Source organism: Anabrus simplex, chromosome 2 (assembly GCF_040414725.1).
Source record: "Anabrus simplex isolate iqAnaSimp1 chromosome 2, ASM4041472v1, whole genome shotgun sequence".
Classification (NCBI taxonomy): domain Eukaryota; kingdom Metazoa; phylum Arthropoda; class Insecta; order Orthoptera; family Tettigoniidae; genus Anabrus; species Anabrus simplex.
In genome coordinates, this window is record NC_090266.1 from 627,458,449 (window position 1) to 627,480,285 (window position 21,837).

Sequence of the window (21,837 nt, forward strand, 5' to 3'; positions counted from 1 at the left end):
CCGACCGGGTTCGACCGTGGCACTTTTGCACACTGATCTACCTTGGGAATTAGCCCTCCTTATGTATGCAAATCGTGAAGATAGCAGTAATTGTATTTCATTGAATATCTTCTTTAGCTTTCATCGGATTTACACCAAACTTGGTGGAAATGGAGACAAAAAATTTGGCAACACGATGATGTTCTCATAATTTAATTATTATCCTAATAAAATTTATTAGGCATAGAACATTTTTAATATTCTCTGGCTGATGCAATCTATCTGTCACAAGGTGAGGTAGGCTGTGACATCATAAGCTCCACGTCACATACGGTCTGCATGCTGCAGCTAGCTGTTGAGTTGGTGCGCAGCGCGTAATTCAAGTTCAAAGTGCGGGGACTTTATCTTGGACCAGCGTTCCTGGTACAATACTGATATCCCTATTTTATAATATACTCTGTATGACAAAAGATCCACAAATAACATAAGAAAGAATTCTTCCAGCCAGGCATATTTTATAATTAGCATTGGACTGTAGGCTACCAAGATAGATCACAATGATCATCACACCCTCTTTGTTCGCACTCTAGAATTTTATTACCGAGCTCGATAGCTTCAGTCGCTTAAGTGCGGCCAGTATCCAGTATTCGGGAGATAGTAGGTTTGAACCCCACTGTCGGCAGCCCTGAAGATGGTTTTCCGTGGTTTCCCATTTTCACACTAGGCAAATGCTGGGGCTGTACCTTAATTAAGGCCATGGCCGCTTCCTTCCTTCCTTCTCCTAGCCCTTTCCTGTCCCATCGTCGCCATAAGGCCTACCTGTGTCAGTGCGACGTAGAGCAACTAGCAAAAAAAAAAGAACTTTATTAAGACTGTGAAAAACCATGCATGTTGTTTTAAGAAACTTTTAGGAGGTGTCAACACTAAACATTTCCTTCAGTCATTTTTTTTAACACACACTTCACTTCAAAAATTTTAAGATGTCTTTATTCTATGTATACTAGCTGAAGATGACCAATAAAGGGTTGAAACATGCCCTAGTCTTACTAGTTTTTATGAGAGTACATTCCATTTAGTTTTAAGTGGCTTGTATCAACATTGTATTGAAGAGGTGGATCAATACAAATATATTCTTTTAAAGAATTGTATTTTTTTTAATTCGCATATATGAAGGACTGGGCCCAGAGTACCACACCCGATTTAAAACTCAAACAAATCACTGACATCATTAATACAGCCAAACACGACTTCTATTCATGACATAATTAGTACAACATCTGTAGCCCACGAGTTTGAAGACAAAAATAACCGATTTACCGGGTAACCCTGCATAAGAATATTACCGCTGCATACACTGTCACAATGCATGTCCTTCATAGATTACGTAATCGACGGCAGCAGCTGTTACTCATTTCAGAGTATATTTCTTCTGCTTACAATCCATTTACACTCAATGTTGTTTGTGCTTCTGATGATTGAACAAGCCAATTATTGCATGAAACATGCATCCACATAGATTGCACTCAGTGAATTGGGGAGGAGAAGACTGCTTCTGATGGAACATGTTTTTCTGTCATTTAGACTCCTGATGCTTGTGTTGATTTTGCTCAAACAATTCAAGAGCTGTAAAAATGGTTCTGCACCAAAGCAAATGACCCTTGGTAATGTGTCCCACATTTGAGGGTTGATATTTGTGACCTACATTGTTTTTTTAAACTGGTCTTTATAAGGCTTCATAGGGGCACCAGGTGATATTATGCCCGAGGAATGCTCATCATTCAGGAATTGGCGAGGAATTCTAGTTTATTAGCTTAACCGTTGTGGTTTAATTTGTTTTGGTCCGTATTGACTTTATTCACTACTAAAAATCACTGTTATATATCTAAATCAGCCTTGTCAATACTATTTTAAAAAATGTAAATTATTTATTTATTTATTTATTTATTTCAATCACTAAATGCCGTGTGTGTTTAGAGAACTTTCCATGTTCTCTTCTTCACCAGCCCAAAAACTACTAAACACTTCTTGGACTTGACCTAGCATCACCTCATATTTAACAGCATTTAAGCTATTATTATAAGACATGGTTTCTGTATAACATATTAAATCTTTTGTACTAAACAATTCAAAATTAAAATATTAGGTATGTCAATCAAATAAACTCTAAACTTACAGTCTTCTCATCAAATTCTATTAAAATAACAGACATGTCCAGTAACTAAAACATTTAAAACTACGTATAAATCAAAATATCATAAAATAAGTCTCTCTTTCACTTAAATACTAATAAACCCCCTGTGGATGGGGGACGCAGACGAAGAATTCACCCACGGAATACCCAAGCCTGTCGTAAGAGGCGATCAAAAGGGGCGACCAAGGGATGATCAACTTAGAACCATGAAACTATTTGCGATTATTATCACCACGCGGGGAACTCCATGGGTCGCTTCTACTTGCACGTAGTACCACTATGTTTAGTACCAAATAGGTTTGTGATTAGTAGCAAACGAGAGCGCGACAGCTTTTACAGTACCTGTGATTAGTAGCACTATATGAGTGACACCATGGAATGAGGGAACCCATGGGTCTGGCTTGCCTATTATTAGTACCCACTATATGAGGAACACCACGGGATAGTATGAGTCCCTGTGGTTAGTACCCTTATGTGATGAACACCATAGGTTTGCGCTGCCTGTAAATGGCGCCGCAATGTGCGAAACAGCATAGGTCTGTAATGCATGTGTGAATTTCATTACCTGTGAGTAGTACCATAATGTGTGGAATACCGCAAGTCTACACTACTCTTGATTAGTACCGCAACATGACAGATACCATGGTTCTACTTTCCTAGCGATAAGTACCATTGTGAGGGGACGCTCTATTCTATATTTTACTGTTTCATTTGGGAGCAATATTTTTGCAATTATACTGCAAATTTTCTCTTCAAGTAAAGTGCTGCATACAGTTAATAAACATGGTTTCATAAGTGACTTACCAGTGGTATATGGTTTCTTGTCTTTTGCTATAAGCAAAGCAAGCTTTTAAGAAGCTTCAACAGCCTTTTCATTCTTCACTTGAAAACTTCCCGTTGAATCAAGTTTCATTCCTTTAAGCAAGTTTTTATTTCCATCAAAAAACTTGCATGGTTTGTCTTCCAAGCATTGCATTGTGTCATTACTCAGAACATTGTAAAAAAAAAAAAAAAAAATCCCGCTCAGGTAAATGACAAAAATTTTTCTCAATGTACGTAAAGTCAAACCTTATACAATCATCACTGTACAGTCTTTTCTTTGGTAATGATGTCCGGCTCCATGGATAAATGGTTAGCGTGCTGGCCTCTGGTCACAGGGGTCCCGGGTTAGATTGCCGGCAGAGTTGGGAATTTTAAAATTTTAACCATCATTGGTTAATTTCACTGGATGTATGTGTTGTCTTAATCATCATTTCATCCTCATCACGACACGCAGGTCGCCTACGGGTGTCAAATCATAAAGACCTGCACCTGGCGAACCGAATATGTCCTTGGACACTCCCGGCACTAAAAGCCATACGCTATTCCCATTTTCGGTAATGATTTAGCCATGTTTAGCAGTACTACACATGGCAATCACTCAAACAAATGGCTGAAACAATAACCATGAATTGTCAGTTCCATGCTGTGCAGCCACCAACTAGTAATAAAATTTCAGTAGAAGTTCTTCTTAGAAACGCTGCTCATCTGCTTCCAACAGGAATGTAGAGGAATCTAGTGAATTTGGAGCGAACTATTTCGATATAGATGTGTGTGTGAATGCAGTAAGCTTTAGCAATGACCGAGAGAACTATATGCAGATTTTTTATTTCATTTTTCCTGAGACCGTACATGAAATGTGTGTGTTTGTCACAATTTGTATGGCTAATTTATGTATACATATTTTTTTCAATGCTTACCATGCCTCCCCTGACATTCTCCTACAGCCCCCAGGTTGACAATTTGTATGGCTAATTTATGTATATTTTTTTCAATGCTTACCATGTCTCCCCTGACATTCTCCTACAGCCCTAGGTTGACAATTTGTATGGCTAATTTATGTATACTTTTTTCCATTGCTTACCATGCCTCTCCTGACATTCTCCTACAGCCCCCAGGTTGAGAACTCATGCTTTATATTATGCACACTTATATACAATTAACTTTTTAAGTGCTGAGTTAGCAGTTGACTGTTTGGTACCTCAGTGCTGAGTTTTTTCATTCGTATGTAAAATTTTTTGTAGAAGCCTCAATTTTTAACTTATCAGCGGGGTTATTAGTTTCAAATGTTTATAAATGTTGGTTCTTTATAAATCTAAATGCAAATGGAAAATCCTACACTTATGTTCAATAGTTTTTGAGTTCTCGCGCACCATCTATAGACGGGCGTAGCACTCATCGGGTTAAGGCTGTAATCCTGCTCCTGGCTAGAACAACATCACTTTATTTGCAAAATATTGGATGATTTGAAGGGTAAACATGCAAGAGAAATAAAACATTTCTTAAAGAGGTTTCTTACTTTTACATACATTTGGAAGGTATTGTGATTCAATGTTGGTTGAGAAGAAATTTGGTTATTTGAGAGCAAGAAAATGCCAAAATGCAATTTATACATCTTCTCTGCTCTGAGGACCATGTTCATGATGTAGCTCAGTTTCATGAAAAGGTTGTAACAGGCAGGTGTTTATTTGGTGAACGAGATAGGGCTTCATATCAATTCATGAGGTTTTTGCCAAGTTGTTATTTATATACATAATTTTGTATCATATACAAAAATAGGGCCATTCATTTTCATTGAGAACTGCTGTTTTGTGCCTAAATTCTGTTGCATTTGCGCTAGTTTATAACAATATATGCATCAGTGAATGGTTTCACCAGAATTCAGGAATCTGTAGTGTCTCTGCGCAGTAGAGAAATTGTAGGAAGTTAGTTTAGAATGCCGTCTTGGAAATTTGCTTCTATTCACATACTAGCAAGATACCCGTGCTTCGCTACGGTATTATAATGAAATTTATACTTGAATGCTTAATGTTTTATATATAATCCGTTGAAATTCGCGATCTAACTCATTTTCTGAGAGAATCCGCAAAAATTCATGATCTCACTCGTTTTCTGAGAGATTATGGCAAAGTTCCTCCCATTTTTCAATCTTTCTTTCCAGCAATCTATTTCATACTTCCTGGGCTAGGTCCAGGTATTCCACCCGGTCAGTTGGGTCCCTAATCTTTTCCTATAAGTATTTTTAATATGGATCAAATCCTTGAGAAGATACGACGTGGTGTCGTTTTGGGTGCCTTGGCAGTACTGAACCCGCGGACGTACTGCAATTGTAGTCATTACCCGGCCAGGACCTGTTTCCAGCGCGGTCTGCGCATTTTGACGATGGTCCAGAACATTATTATTGTTGTTATTATTATTATTATTATTATTATTATTATTATTATTATTATTATTATTATTATTATTATTATTATTATTATTATTAGGGTGGTTGATATTAGTTGAATTTAGGTTATTATTATTATTATTATTATTATTATTATTATTATTATTATTATTATTATTATGGTTGATATTAGTTGAATTTAGGTTATTATTATTATTATTATTATTATTATTATTATTATTATTATTATTATTATTTTTTTATTATTATTGGTCTGGAACCCACAGCAAAATGCAAGACCGCTACTTGGCAGTACATTACATCTGCTGTCATTGTCATTGCTGACAATGTGACCAGCACCATCGTCGCGCGTAAGCCAGTGCGCGAGATTTCTGGTGACATGAATGATATACTTCCGTGCATTATTGACCTTATTATAGAGGTGAACAATTGCACAGTCAATATCATTCCTATCGTTTATTTCAAATGTGTTTAAATTTTTATTTTTATGCCAGGAGAATCTACTGTAATCTAACTTTGTGATCTCCAAAGGAAAAGATGGTTCTTGAAAACGAACCCAGGAAAGATTAAAAATGATCAGTTTATGATAAGTACATTATGAACAGTAAAATCAATTGGTCCTAACTCCTCTTTCACCCCACCACCGTTAAGTTGATTTACCCCCTCCCCCGAATAAAGAAGGCGTGTTTCCTTATGTTTAAAGGAGATTTCAAATACCAGTGTTCACGTCTCTTACCTTCAGTTCTGAGATGTAAGTATCCCCATAAAAAGAATTCACTTTTTTTTTTCATTTCCTTTCAAACTCTTCCCCCCCACACCCCAAGTGAATTTTCCATTAAAATATACTTGTTTTTTACCAATTATCTCGACTCTAACATCTTCAGTTTTTGAGATATGTGTCCTCATAAAAGGAATTCAACTCCTTTTCACCTCTGCCCCCCAAGATGATTTCTCCCAAAAACACTTTTTTCTTTGTTTTTAAAGGAGATCCAATTACCAATTTTCACGTCTGTAACATCTTTAGTTTTTATTAGATGTAGGTATCCTCATACAATTAATTTTTCAATTCTTTCACCTCCCCGCGCCATTCATTGGATATTCCAGGAATATGTGTCTCTTTAATTTTAAAGCAGCTTCTAAATACCAATTTTCACGTCTGAAAAATCTTTCATTTGTGAGATAATAGTATCCTCATACAAATAATTCAACTAATTTTACAATTTCCCTCCCCCCTTTAGGTGGATTTCCAAAAACAAAAAAAATATGTATTCCTCTGCTTTTAAAGGAGATTCCAAATACCAAATTTTACATCTGTAACATCTTCAGCTTTTGAGATATCAGTATCCTAATTAAAAGAATTCAACCCCATTTTCAGTCAACTTTTACCCCTCCACCCAAGTGGTTTTTCAGAAAACAAAAAATACTTGCTTCTTTATTTTTAGTAGCCAACGGCCATAGCCGTGTTGAAACACCGGATCCCATGAGATCTCCGAAGTTAAGCGACATTGGGCGTGGTCAGTAGTTGGATCGGTTGCCACGCGCTGTTGGTGGGGGTTAAAGGAATGGAGGAGCGGAAAGGAACTGGCCACCCTACCGCACGTAAACTCCGGCTCAGGAACACCTCTGCGGAGGTTCGGACCTGCCTTCAGCCAGAATAACCCTTACCTTACCTTATTTTTAGTAGAGATAAAGAATAGTATTTTTCACTTCGGTAACATGTTAAGTTTTTGAGATATACTGTAGAAATGCTCATTTTAAAATTTCACCCCCTTTTTAGTTCCCCTTAAGTGGAGTTTCCAAAAACAAATCACCTATGTTTCTTTACTTTTACAGAAGATTCCAAACACCAACTTTTACGTCTGTAACATTTTACGTTTCTTAGATATACTGTAGATATAGTCTTTCTAAAAATTCACCCCAATTTGTCACTCCTGTTTAACCCCATTAATTGGATTCCCCAAAACAAAACAAAAGTGTTTCATTATTTTCAAAGGAGATCCCAAATACCAATTTTCAGGTCTGTAATATCTTCAGTTTCTGAGATATAAGTATCCTCATTATAGGCATTCATCCCCTTTTTCACACTCCTATTGGGATTTTCCTAAGACAAAAAAATACGTTTTTCCTTATTTTTAAAGAAGATTCTAAATATCAATTTTTTACATCTGCAAACTTTTAAAGTTTTGAGATATAGATACACTCATTTTAAAATTTCACCCCACTTTTCAACCCCTTAGTGACGGAATATCCAAAAATCCTCTCTTAGCGAGCACCTGTATGTTAATATGAATGTATCCCCAAAATTTCATAACTTGTACTGACTGACTGATTTATCATCGCTGAGCCAAAACTACTGGACATTAAGAAGTGAAATGTTGGGGATAGATTCATATTAACATATAGGTGCTCGCTAAGAGAGGATTTTTGGATATTCCATCACTAAGGGGTTGAAAATGGGGGTGAAATTTTAAAATAAGTGTACCTATATCTCAAAACTTTAAAAGTTTACTGATCTAAAAATTGGTATTTAGAATCTTCTTTGAAAATAAGGAAACACGTATTTTTTGTTTTTGGAAAATCGCAATAGGAGGGGTGAAAAAGGGGTTGAATGCCCTTAATGAGGATTCTTATATCTCAGAAACTGAAGATATTACAGACCTGAAAATTGGTATTTGGGATCTCCTTTAAAAATAAAGGAACATGTATTTTTTTGTTTTTGGAAAATCCAATTAATGGGGGGTGGTGAAAAGAGGGTGAATTTTTAAAATGAGTGTATGTATATTTCAAAACTTTTAAAGTTTACATATGTAAAAATTGGTATTTAGAATCTCCTTTAAGAATAAAGAAACACATATTATTTTGTTTTCAGATAATCCCAATAGGAAGGGTGAAAAAGGGGGATGAATGCCTTTAATGAGGATACTTATATCTCAGAAACTGAAGATATTACAGACCTGAAAATTGGTATTTGGGATCTCCTTTGAAAATAAAGAAACACTTTTTATTGGTTTTGGGGAATCCAATTAATTGGGGTTAAACAGGAGTGACAAATTCGGGTGAATTTTTAGGAAGACTATATATACAGTATATCTAAGAAACATAAAATGTTACAGATATAAAAACTGGTATTTGGAATCTCCTGTAAAAGTAAGGAAACATAGGTGATTTGTTTTTGGAAACTCCACTTAACAGGAACTAAAAAGGGGTGAAATTTCAAAATGAGCATTTCTACAGTATATCTCATAAACTTAACATGTTACTGAAGTGAAAAATAGTACTTTTATCTCTCCTAAAAATAAAGAAACATGTATTTCTTGTTCTCTGAAAAACCGCTTGGGTGGAGGAGTAAAAATGACTGAAAATGGGGTTGAATTCTTTTAATTAGGATACTGATATCTCAAAAGCTGAAGATGTTACAGGCGTAAAATTTGGTATTTGGAATCTCCTTTAAAAGCAAAGGAATACGTATTTTTTTGTTTTTGGAAATCCACCTAAATTGAAAAATTAGTTGAATTATTTGTTTGAGGATACTATTATCTCAAAAATGAAAGATTTTTCAGACATGAAAATTGGTATTTAGAAGCTGCTTTAAAATTAAAGGAACACATATTCCCGGAATATCCATTGAACGGGCAGGGGGGGGGGGGGAGGTGAAAGAATTGAAAAATTAATTGAATTAATTGTATGAGGATACTTACATCTAATAAAAACTAAAGATGTTACAGACGTGAAAATTGGTAATTGGATCTCCTTTAAAAACAAAGAAAAAAGCGTTTTTGGGAGAAATCGTCTTGGGGGCGGGGGTGAAAAGGAGTTGAATTCCTTTTATGAGGACACATATCTCAAAAACTGAAGATGTTAGAGTCGAGATAATTGGTATTTAGAAGATCCTTTACTATCAAAGAATCAAGTATATTTTAACGGAAAATTCACTTGGGGGGGGGGGGAGTTTGAAAGGAAGTGAAAAAAAAAAAGTGAATTCTTTTTATGGGGATACAAATATCTCAGAACTGAAGGTAACAGACATGAACATTGGTATTTGGAATCTCCTTTAAACATAAGGAAACACGCCTTCTTTATTCGGGGGGGGGGGGGGGAGGGGATAAATCAACTTAACGGTGGTGGGGTGAAAGAGGAGTTAGGACCAATTGATTTTACTGTTCATAATGTACTTATTCTGATCATAAACTGATCATTTTTAACCTTTCCTGGGTTCGTTTTCGAGAACCATCTTTTCCTTTGGAGAACACAAAGTTAGATTACAGTAGATTCTCCTGGCATATAAATAAAAATTTGAAATAAATGATAGGAATGATATTGACCGTGCAATTGTTCACCTCTATAATACAGTCAATAATGCACGGAAGTATATAATTCATGTCACCAGAAATATTGCGCACTTGACTACGCGCGACGATGGTGTTGGTCACGTTGTCAGCAATGACAATAACGGCAGATGTAATGTACTGCCAAGTAGCAGTCTTGCATTTTTCTGTGGGTTCCAGACTATCAATAATAATAATAATAATAATAATAATAATAATAATAATAATAATAATAATAATAATAATAATAATAATAATGTTCTGGACCGTCGTCAAAATATGTGGACCGTGCTGGAAACGGTCCTGGCTGGGTAATGACTACAATTGCAGTCTGGCCGCGGGTTCAGTACTGCCAAGGCACCCAAGACGACACCACGTCGGATCTTCTCAAGGATTTGATCCATATTAAAAATGCTTATAGGAAAAGATGGGAAAGATTTAGGGACCCAACTGACCAGGTAGAATACCTGGACCTAGCCTGGAAAGTACGAAATCGATTGCTGGAAAGAAAGATTGAAAAATGGGAGGAACTTTGCCGTAATCTCTCAGAAAACGAGTGAGATCATGAATTTTTGCGGATTCTCTCAGAAAATGAGTTAGATCGTGAATTTCGACGGATTATATATAAAACGTTAAGCATTCAATTATAAATTTCATTATAATACCGTAGCGAAGCACAGGTATCTGGCTATTTTTATACACATATAGACCAGCAATTTCTCGCAGCTTCGCTCACATGGATTTTGTAATTTGATCAAAGTAACCGTTCCTTGCCATTGTCTGAAAATCTGATAATATTATCTGAAAATTCCTAAAGTATAAAAACTCACCCAAAAATTGAGTTTCCTTTACCCCAGAAATTCTTTGTAAACCATGCTTGTTGTATTACCTTTTGGGGCTAAGACGACCTTGCGACATAGAAGTGTACATGTGAGAAACAGTCTTCTCTCACGACGAAAAAATAAATGCATGCTTCTTTATTTTTAGAGGAGATTCCAAATACCTATGCCCACATCTGTAACATCTTCAGTTTTTGAGATACACATAAGTATCCCTATAAAAAGAATTCAACTCCTTGATCAGTATTTCCCCCACCCCCACCCCCATTCAAGTGTATTTTCCGAAAACAAAAATACATGTTTCATTATCTTTAAACGAGATTCCAAGTACCAATTTTCACGTCAGTAACATCTTCAGTTTTTAAGATATAAGTATACTCATAAAAAATAATTAAACTATTTTTCACTTCTTTGCACCCCGCGTTAAGTGCCTACTCCGAAAACAAAAAGGTACATGTTCCTGTATTTTTAAAGGACTTTCCAAATACCAAGTTTCTTCTCTCTAACATGTTAAGTTTTTGACATATAATGTAGATATACTGGTACTCATTTTAAAAATTTACCCGCTTGTCCAATTCCAATAAATAAAATACGTGTTTCATTATTTTAAAAGGATATTCCAAAAACCAGTTTTCATATCTGTATGTCTGTAACACCTTCAGTTTTTGAAATAAATGTATACTCATAAAAACAATTCAACTTATTCTTCTTCTTCACTTCTTTACACCCCTCACCTGCCTTAAGTGGACTTTCCAAAGACAAAAATACGTGTTTATTTATTTTGAAAGGAAATTCAAAATGCCAACTTTCACGTCTGTAACAGCTTCAGTTTTTAAGATAAAGTATCCTCATAAATATAATTCACTCCTTATTTAGTTATTTGAAACCTCTTACGTCATTTTTCCGGAAAAAAAATGCGTGATTCTCTATTTTTAAAGGAGATCCCAAATACTAATTTTCAGGTGTGTACCATCTTCATTTTTTGAGATATAAGTATCCTCATAAACATAATTCAGTTTCTTTTTCACCCCCCTTCCTTCCTACCTGTTAAGCTGATTCCCCCCTCCTCAAAAGTGCGTGTTTCTTTATCATTAATGGAGATGCCAAATACCAATTTTCACGTCTTTAACATCTTTACTTTTCGAGATATAAGTATCCTCATACAAAGAATTCAAATAATTTTTCAAATCATTCACCCCCCTTAAGTGGATTTCCCAAAGACAAAAGAACGCATGTTTTTTTTTTTACTTTGAAAGAAGATTCCAAATACAAATGTTCATGCCTCTAACATCTTCAGTTTTTGAGATATAAGTATCCTGATGAGAAGAATTCAACCCCTTTTTCACTTCACTCCTGCCCATTAAGTTGGTTTCACCCCAACCAAAAAATGCATGCTCCTTTATTTCCCAAGGAGACTCCAAATACCATTTTCCACATCTGTAACCTTCAGTTTTGAGATATAAATTTCTCCAGAAAATGAATTCAATTTTTTTCACTTCCTTTCACAATCCCCACTTCAGTGAATTTTCCAAAAAGTAAACAGTACCCATTTCTTTAAAAGAGCTTCCAAATACGAATATAACGACTGTAACATCTTCAGTTTTTGAGATATATGTATCCTCGTAAAAGGAATTCATCTCCGTTTTCACCCCTCACCCCAACAACCAAATTGATTCCCCCCAAAATTGCGCATTTCTTTACTTTTAAAGGAGATTCCATGTACCACTTTTCATGTTTATAACATCCTTAGATATTTTGGTATATATATTCATACAAATTATTCAACTAATATTTCAATTCTTTCAACTCCCCCCTTAAGGGTTTTTCCCAAAAACAAAAGAATATGTGTTCCATTATTTTTAAAGGAGACTCCAAATACCAGTTTTCACGTCTGCAACATGTTAAGTTTTCGAGATATACTGTAGATATGCTCATTTTAAAAATTCACCCCCTTTTTCAGTTCCCCTTAAGTGGTTTTTCCAAAAAATAATTATGTTTCTTTACTTTTACAGGAAATTCCAAATGCCAGTTTTCAAATCTGTAATATGTTACGTGTCTGAGATAATTTTGCAGATATAGTCTTTTTAAAATTTCACCCCGTTTGTCACTCCTGTTCACCCCCTATTCTTTGAATTATCCAAAGACACAAAAATATGTGTTTCTTTATTTTCAAAGGAGAATCCAAATACCAATTTTCATGTCTGTAACATCTTCAGTTTTTGAGATATAACACTCCTCCTAAAAGGTGTTCAACCAAATTTCCCCCATTTTTCACCCCCCTTAATGGAATTTTCCAAAAATAAAAAATACGTGTTTCTTTATTTTTAAAGGAGATTCCAAATACCAATTTTTACATCTGTAACATCTTCAGTTTTTGAGATATCAGTATCCTAATAAAAAGAATTCAACCCAATTTTCAGTCATTTTTACGCCCCACCTAAGTGGCTTTATCCGAAAACAAAAAAATACATGTTTCTTTATTTTAATAGAGATAAAAATACCATTTTTCACTTCTGCAACATGTTAAGTTTTTGAGATATACTGTAGACATGCTCATTTTAAAATTTCACCCCCTTTTTTGTTCCCCTTAAGAGGAGTTTCCGAAAACAAATCACCTATGTTTCTTTACTTTTACAGGTGATTCCAAATACCAATTTTTACATCTGAAACATTTTACGTTTCTGAGATATACTGTAGATATTGTCTTTCAAGAAATTCGCCCCATTTGTCACTCCTGTTTAACCCACATTAATTGGATTTTTGGAAAGCAAAAAAATACATGATTCTTTATTTTTAAAGGAGATTCCAAATACCAATTTTCAGGTGTGTAATATCTTCAGTTTCTGAGATATAAGTATCCTCTTTAAAGACATTCAACCACTTTTCCCCCCGTTTTCACTCCTTCTTGTGGGTTTTTCCAAAAACAAAAAAATATGTGTTTCTTTATTTTTAAAGGAGATTCTAAATAACAATTCTTACATCTGTAAACTTTTAAAGTTTTGAGATATGGATACACTCATTTTAAAAATTCACCCCATTAGCGATGGAATATCCATAAATCCTCCCTTAGCAAGCACCTACATTATAATATAAATGTGTCCTCAAAATTTAACTTCGTTATGTCCAGTAGTTTTGGCTCGGCAATGATGAGTCGGTCGGTCGGTCGGTCGGTCCAAGTTCTTATATATATATAGATTATTTATGAATGTTGTGGCAATGGAGGATGTTGCAAAAATCTTAAGACATTGTTACTTTGATGCTCTGTTAATTCATATCATACATATTGAATATGTCTTCATCAGCACAGTCTTTTCTTAATTTGTTAGTTTTCTTTTCTTAGCACACAAGTCAACCTGGTTATATTTGTTAAAATATTTGAACTTGTTAATGAAGTAAATGGTAATTTCCGTTGCTATTGTATTTCCCTTCACAGCCCCACCCTTCAGTGTCTCCAGCTAAGCACTTACACAACATATTACTTGTCTAGTAAAATACCCCACTCAAGCTCTGCACTAAAAACCCAGATTCAAACTAATAAACTTCATTCTTGCCACATGTAGTCTAATCTGTACTTGAAAATGTTATTATAGAATGTGCTTTTTATGTTTTAATAAATATCTTTTCAGAGTTACCAATTGGTGGATCTTGAAAATAAAATGTTCAGTTGTGAAAGATGTTGCAAGTTGTTACCATACACTCAGTTCTCTGTGAATTCTCAAATGAAGATGGCAAAATATTGTACTTCTTGTGCATGGATTGAAAATATCTCTGGGCCAAGGATTGATCTTAGTCCGTATAGATTAATTTTGCGAGCTGTGAGAAGAGATGAACAAAAACGCCATAGCCATTCTTCTGTAGCTTTTATAATGCAGGTAGGTTTTCTTGTGTCATACATACTATTTGTATTCTTAAATGTGCATTTGATGCTGCAGTTTTGAATTCTTGGTAAAAGTGAGAAGTTTTGTGGAAAAAAAAAGTACAGCCTTATACAATGGAAATTAACTGATTACTTCATATCTTGAACTAGATTGATCTTTATGTACGGACAGCTGATGACATCCATTGTTTAGTGTGTTTGAATGTATGTCGTAACAACCAAACCAATTAACAGAGTATAATTATAAAATGTAGATTAAATTGTTGTAGTCTTAAGGAAGACTTAGGAATTGCAGCACAGCTAGTTGTCCATTTGGGTAGCTCATGTAGAGTCTGACTTGTTAGCACAGTAGAAGTTCAGTGCAAAATCATATGCTGTCAGACTTTTTCTACCAGTTTTTTCAGTGGTGTGCTAATAAAATTTTGCATAACAGGATGATGTAATTTCTCCATTCCTGTCCAGCATTTATATAAATATAGTTTCATATTATTATACAAACACGGCACTCTGATAAGTTGTTTGTAAACTTCATTGACTATAAAATATTTACCAGATATTGTAATAGGAGTTGAATCATGGCTGAGAAATGATATAATGGATGCAGAAATTTTCTCACGCACTGGAGTGTGTATCGTAGAGATAGGATAGGAAGGGTGGGAGGGGGAGTGTTCATTCTGGTGAAAGAAGAATTTGTAAGCTACGAAAAAGTTAAAGATGAGACACATGAAATTCTAGGTGTAAGGCTCATTTCTAAAGATAATAGGCAACTTGATATATTTGGAGTGTACAGATCGGGAAAGGGTAGCACTGACGCGGATTCGGAATTATTTGATAGGATAGTCAGCTATGTGGGAAACGACATGGAAAGAAATGTGATTGTAGTGGGCGATCTGAATTTGCCAGATGTCAATTAGGAAGGAAATGTGAACGACAGGAAGCATGACCAACAAATGGCAAATAAGTTAATATGGGAAGGACAGCTGATTCAGAAAGTGATGGAACCAACCAGAGGGAAAAATATCCTGGATGTGGTGCTGATAAAACCAGATGAGCTCTATAGGGAAACTGAAGTAATAGATGGTATTAGTGATCATGAAGCTGTTTTTGTGGTAGTTAAAAATAAATGTGATAGAAAGGAAGGTCTTGTAGGACTGTTAGGCAGTACCATATGGCTGATAAAGCAGGCATGAGGCAGTTTCTAAAAAGTAACTATGATCGGTGGAAAACGGTAAATAAAAATGTAAACAGACTCTGGGATGGGTTTAAAGAAATTGTTGAGGAATGCGAAAACAAGTTTGTACCATTAAGGGTGGTAAGGAATGGTAAAGACCCACCTTATTATAATTGAGAAATAAAGAGACTAAGAAGGAGGTGCAGACTGGAAAGAAATAGAGTTAGAAATGGCTGTGGATGTAAGGGGAAATTGAAGGAACTTACTAGAAAATTGAATCTAGCAAAGAAGGCAGTTAAGGATAACATGATGGCAAGCATAATTGGCAGTCATACAAATTTTAGTGAAAAATGGAAGGGTATGTATAGGTATTTTAAGGCAGAAACAGGTTCCAAGAAGGACATTCTAGGAATAATTAATGAACAAGGGGAGTGTGTATGTGAGGATCTTCAAAAGGCAGAAGTATTCAGTCAGCAGTATGTAAAGATTGTTGGTTACAAGGATAATGTCGAGATAGAGGAGGAGACTAAGGCCAAAGAAGTAATAAAATTTACATATGATAACAATGACATTTACAGTAAGATACAAAAGTTGAAAACTAGAAAAGCGGCTGGAATTGATCAGATTTCTGGGGATATACTAAAGACAATGGGTTGGGATATAGTACCATATCTGAAGTACTTATTTGATTATTGTTTGGTCGGAGGAGGTATACCAGATGAATGGAGAGTTGTTATAGTAGCCCCTGTGTATAAAGGAAAGGGTGATAGACATAAAGCTGAAAATTACAGGCCAGTAAGTTTGACATGCATTGTATGTAAGCTTTGGGAAGGCATTCTTTCTGATTATATTAGACATGTTTGTGAAATTAATAACTGGTTCGATAGAAGGCAATTCGGTTTTAGGAAAGGTTATTCCACTGAAGCTCAACTTGTAGGATTCCAGCAAGATATAGCAGATATCTTGGATTCTGGAGGTCAAATGGACTGTACCGCGATTGACCTGTCTAAAGCATTTGATAGGGTAGATCATGGGAGACTACTGGCAAAAATGAGTGCAATTGGACTAAACAAAAGAGTGACTGAATGGGTTGCTATATTTCTAGAAAATAGATCTCAGAGAATTAGAGTAGGTGAAGCTTTATCTGACCCTGTAATAATTAAGAGGGGAATTCCTCAAGGCAGTATTATCGGACCTTTATGTTTTCTTATATATATAAATGATATGAGTAAAGGAGTGGAATCGGAGGTAAGGCTTTTTGCGGATGATGTTATTCTCTATAGAATGATAAATAAGTTACAAGATTGTGAGCAACTGCAACGTGACCTCGAAAATGTTGTGAGATGGACAGTAGACAATGGTATGTTGATAAACGGGGTTAAAAGTCAGGTTGTGAGTTTCACAAATAGGAAAAGTCCTCTCAGTTTTAATTACTGCGTTGATGGGGTGAAAGTTCCTTTTGGGGATCATTGTAAGTATCTAGGTGTTAATATAAGGAAAGATCTTCATTGAGGTAATCACATAAATGGGATTATAAATAAAGGGTACAGATCTCTGCACATGGTTATGAGGGTGTTTAGGGGTTGTAGTAAGGATGTAAAGGAGAGTGCATATAAGTCTCTGGTAAGACCCCAACTAGAGTATGGTTCCAGTGTATGGGACATCACAGTCTTAATGATATTATAAAAATATGGATCCATTTTAGTTTTAAACTCCCAAAATTTCATGTTTAATCACGTTTTAATCTTCAAAACTGTTAATTCACTCTCTTTTAACATACTTTGGTGCATTATCGTTGTTTTAGATGTTATTGTATAATGTTTTACGAAATCATTTTTCAACATTTTAACCTATAATTTATAAGTATATGTATCATTTTTAAGATTGATATAGGCTGATGATGCCCGTAAGGAGGGTGAAACATGTACCTTTGACTTTTATGTATTATGTATAAAAAAATATTTGACCATATGAAATAGTGGATCATGTTGTATTGTATTGAACAGGTGGACTTATAATATTGTAATAATACTTGAGACATACGTCAACTTCAATACGGAACCAAAATGAGAATAGTTACTTGTAAGTGGTATGTTCTGAGCTGTCAGCGGAGAGATGGCGTGGAATGATATTAGTAGACGAATAAGTTTGAGTGGCGTTTATAAAAGTAGGAAAGATCACAATATGAAGATAAAGTTGGAATTCAAGAGGACAAACTGTGGCAAATATTCATTTATAGGAAGGGGTGTTAGGGATTGGAATAACTTACCAAGGGAGATGTTCAATAAATTTCCAATTTCTTTGAAATCATTTAGGAAAAGGCTAGGAAAGCAACAGATACGGAATCTGCCATCTGGGCGACTGCCCTAAATGCAGATCAGTATTGATTGATTGATTGATTGATTGATTGATTGATTGATTGATTGATTGATTGATTGATTGATTGATAAAGTTTTCCACTTTTGTAACTGCAGTAACATTTTATCCTTACAGGGTTAATGCCAAACAATTGCTAACATAATAGTTTTTTGCTCTAATTAGTGGAAATATTGCAATTTGAACAAGTTTTCTGTTTTCATGTAATGTCTGAAAATTGAGACTCATTGAATATAAAGTTTCCACTTTTGTAACTGCAGTAACATTTTATCCTTACAGGGTTAATGCCAAACAATTGCTAACATAATAGATTTTTGCTCTAATTAGTGGAAATATTGCAATATGAACAAGTTTTATGTTTTCTAATTTCTGAAAATTGTTGTGTACTACCCATACCTACAAATTTGAACTTTCAAGGATGAAAGTTAATAGACAGTCAATTCGCAAAGCAATGTCACATTTAGTACACTGTGTTCTACTGAGCGAGTTGGCCGTGCGGTTAGAGACTGCAGCTGTGAGCTTGCTTTTGGGAGGTAGTGGGTTCGAACCCACTGAAGATGGTTTTCCGTGGTTTCCCATTTTCACACCAGGCAAATGCCGGGGCTGTACCTTAAATAAGGCCACGGTCGCTTCCTTCCCACTTCTAGCCCTTTCCTGTCCCATCGTCGCCATCGCCATAAGACCTATCTGTGTCAGTGCGACATTAAAACAACTTGCAATATATATATATATATATATAAGAAAACATAAAGGCCCAATAATACTGCCTTGAGAAATTCCCTCTTAACAATTACAAGGTCAGATAAAGCTTTACCTACTCTAATTCTCTGAGATCTATTTTCTAGAAATGTAGCCACCCATTCAGTCACTCTTTTGTCTCGTCCTATTGCAGTTAAGTAGATAATTTTTTTTAATTCGTCCATATTGAACCAAGATTACAATTTATTAAAATTCGTATCCACCTTATAAATACATTAAATTACAACATATATTTTATCAGAACTAGCTTCAACACCTTATTTTGCATCATCATCAGCTGAAATACATTCTAGGAAATATTTGGCAAACATATAAGTTTATCTACGTCACATAAAACAAATTTTAAAAACATATTGATGATTTAAAAACATGTTGTAATTAAACTATTTCGAAGTCCATATTATCTAAGACTTGCAAGTATTAAACTTTGAATTGATAAAATCCGATTTAAGATAGTTTATATTATCATGAGTTTAACAAAAACAACCACTGAAAACACAATCTTCTTAAAAAACATTAGCTCTGTTTGACACTTTATAAAAAAAATTTCATGTAGAACCGTATTAAAATTAATTCAATAAAATCTTCAAGCTGTTATATTGTAGCAATCGTAGTGAGGTGGAAAATGAGAAGCTGGTGCTTTAAGATGTTAACAATTATCTCATTCCCAGTTCAATGCCGACCTGAAATAATAGGAAACTAGTAAGCTATCGCTTAACCGAAAACGTAAAATTTACGTCTTATAAACATTTATGTGACTCACCTCATATGATCGCTGTCCTTGCGAAGCACCAATTAGCTAAGCGAGCCTTGTTGTGTTAGCAATCAAGTGTCCAAGGTTAGTTTGGGTCAAAGAGGGGAACTAGGGGAACTAGGGGAAGAAGGAAGGAGCAAGCGAGGGGCGGCAACCTGTTGGAGCTCTGGAGGGCGTGATCGTGAAAGGTAGCACATAAAGCTATTGCGCATAATATGAAATACGGTCCTATTGTCCGATATATGTACATTTTTAAAAAACTCTACAAGAAAATCAAAAAGAATATTTGATTTTTCAGAAATTTCATTTAAATTAAAGTTTGGATTAAAATACTGATCCAAGTGTATATAAGAGCCCTCCATAACATCCAGCAAACTACCTTTCCCTAAGCTCTCCAAAATCTCAATGTCCTGTTCTATGGATGTGAATTTATGTTTTATATCATGTACATGTTGACCAACCGCTGAAAATCTGTTACCGTATATTTTATTGCATTAATATGTTCAGTGTATCTAATTTTAAAACTTCGTCCTGTTTGGCCTAGATATGTGCAACTACAGTCATTGCATTTAAATCTATATACTCCCGATTTGGTATAAGGGTTCGATCTATTAACTGAAGTTGCATTGTGCAATACAACTGTATTATTATTATCAGTACGAAATGAAACCTTCATGTTATGTTTCTTGAAAATATTAGTAAACTTATAAATATCCTTATTATAAGTAAAAGTTGCGAATGACTTATGATTGGGTTTGTCCTTGACCAAAGTGGTTTGTAAGCGAAATCTAAACTTGTTAATAATACGTTCAATAAAGCATTCACTAAAACCATTAGCCCTAGCTATTGAACGTATTATATTGAGTTCTTTTTTCAAATTAGCTTTTGTCATGGGAATCTTAAAAGCCCGTTCTACTAAACTATTGTATGTAGATCTTTTTTGACTCTGTGGGTGTTCTGAGTCCTGTCTAATAGTGACTGCCGTTTGTGTAGGCTTTCTAAAAATGCTATAGGCCTACTCAAAAGCAGAACCCAATCTGTTAATTTGTAGGTCAAGGAAATTAATTGATTTATTACTTTCTGACTCCAATGTAAACTTAATCTGCGGGTCAATATTATTAAGTACCTCTAGACTAGCCTTTGCATCTCCAACCCTTTCGTCACAAAATGTTTATGTTATAAGACGTAAATTTTACGTTTTCGGTTAAGCGATAGCTTACTAGTTTCCTATTATTTCAGGTCCGCATTGAACTGGGAATGAGATAATTGTTAACATCTTAAAGCACTGGCTTCTCATTTTCCACCTCACTACGATTATTTTTTTCAAAATGGCGCCCGGTAATGCCGACGTAGTGTTTTATTCTCCGAGTAAATTAACCGTAAAATGTGACGAAAAGTGCGGAAAATGTTGAAGATTAGTGAAAAATGGAATGTTGTTTGATTCATGTGATCGGTAGTGGCATTATAAGTGCGGAAATTGCCCTAGAGACGTAAAAACTAATGAAAATATTGACTGGATTTGTGAGCAGTGTGTTCGGAATGTTGTTGTTGGGGACGGCGTTGACGAAGCACCGAAAACAGTCGATGAGGAATATAAAAGTGCATTAGAAATTATAAACATTCTAAAAAAGGACAATGAGACTCTTAAAGTTGAAAATCAAGAATTAAAAGAAAGACTGCGTTCGCTAGAATTTGGGACTGACCATTCTTCGAGTGATATACCGGTACAAGTAACAAACTCGAGCACGTGGTGTCAAGTAGTTCGTGGATGGCCGGCTAAGAAGAAATCTACAACTAAATTTCCGGAAAAAACATCAGAAATAGGTTTTCTGCGCTAAATAACTTGATTGTGGAAGAAAGTGATCGCGCGCGTGAAACCAAATCATCGTGATCCGCTGCCATTGCCGTGCCGAGTTTAAAATTTAGGCCTAGAATTCAGATTCAAGACCCAGTTAGGCCTAAATCAGCGAAGGTAGCTGTGTTTGGTGATAGCCAAGGAAGGGGAACTGCGGGAGTGATTAACGACGAGAATATAGCAGCAACCGGAGAAATATATCCAGGAGCTTCTATCAGCAGTGTTGTGGAAAACGTAGAAGCAGCAACTAGGAACTTCGGGAGCGGCGATGCAGTGCTTATCATCGGTGGGACGAACGACGTAGCTCACGACGACGCCAAGAATGTAAGATCACAACTTAAACATACACTAGGGAAGCTGACCCACACTAACGTTTTTGTAGTGAACGTGCCCCACAGGCATGATTTGAGTAGAGACTCGTGTGTGAACATTGAAGTGGACAAGGTCAATACAAATACTGAGAGTTTTGAGAGATACTGTTATAC

General features: G+C 35.3%; 1 protein-coding gene across 1 annotated transcript in view; it reads left to right on the forward strand.

The window, feature by feature from the left end:
• The window catches only part of LOC136864281 (IQ motif and ubiquitin-like domain-containing protein), a 361,129-nt gene that overhangs the window by 288,458 nt on the left and 50,834 nt on the right, over positions 1-21,837 (forward strand). The window contains exon 8 of the mRNA XM_067141057.2: positions 14,187-14,432. Coding sequence (XP_066997158.2) covers positions 14,187-14,432 — 246 coding nt within the window. The remainder of the gene's footprint in view (positions 1-14,186; positions 14,433-21,837) is intronic.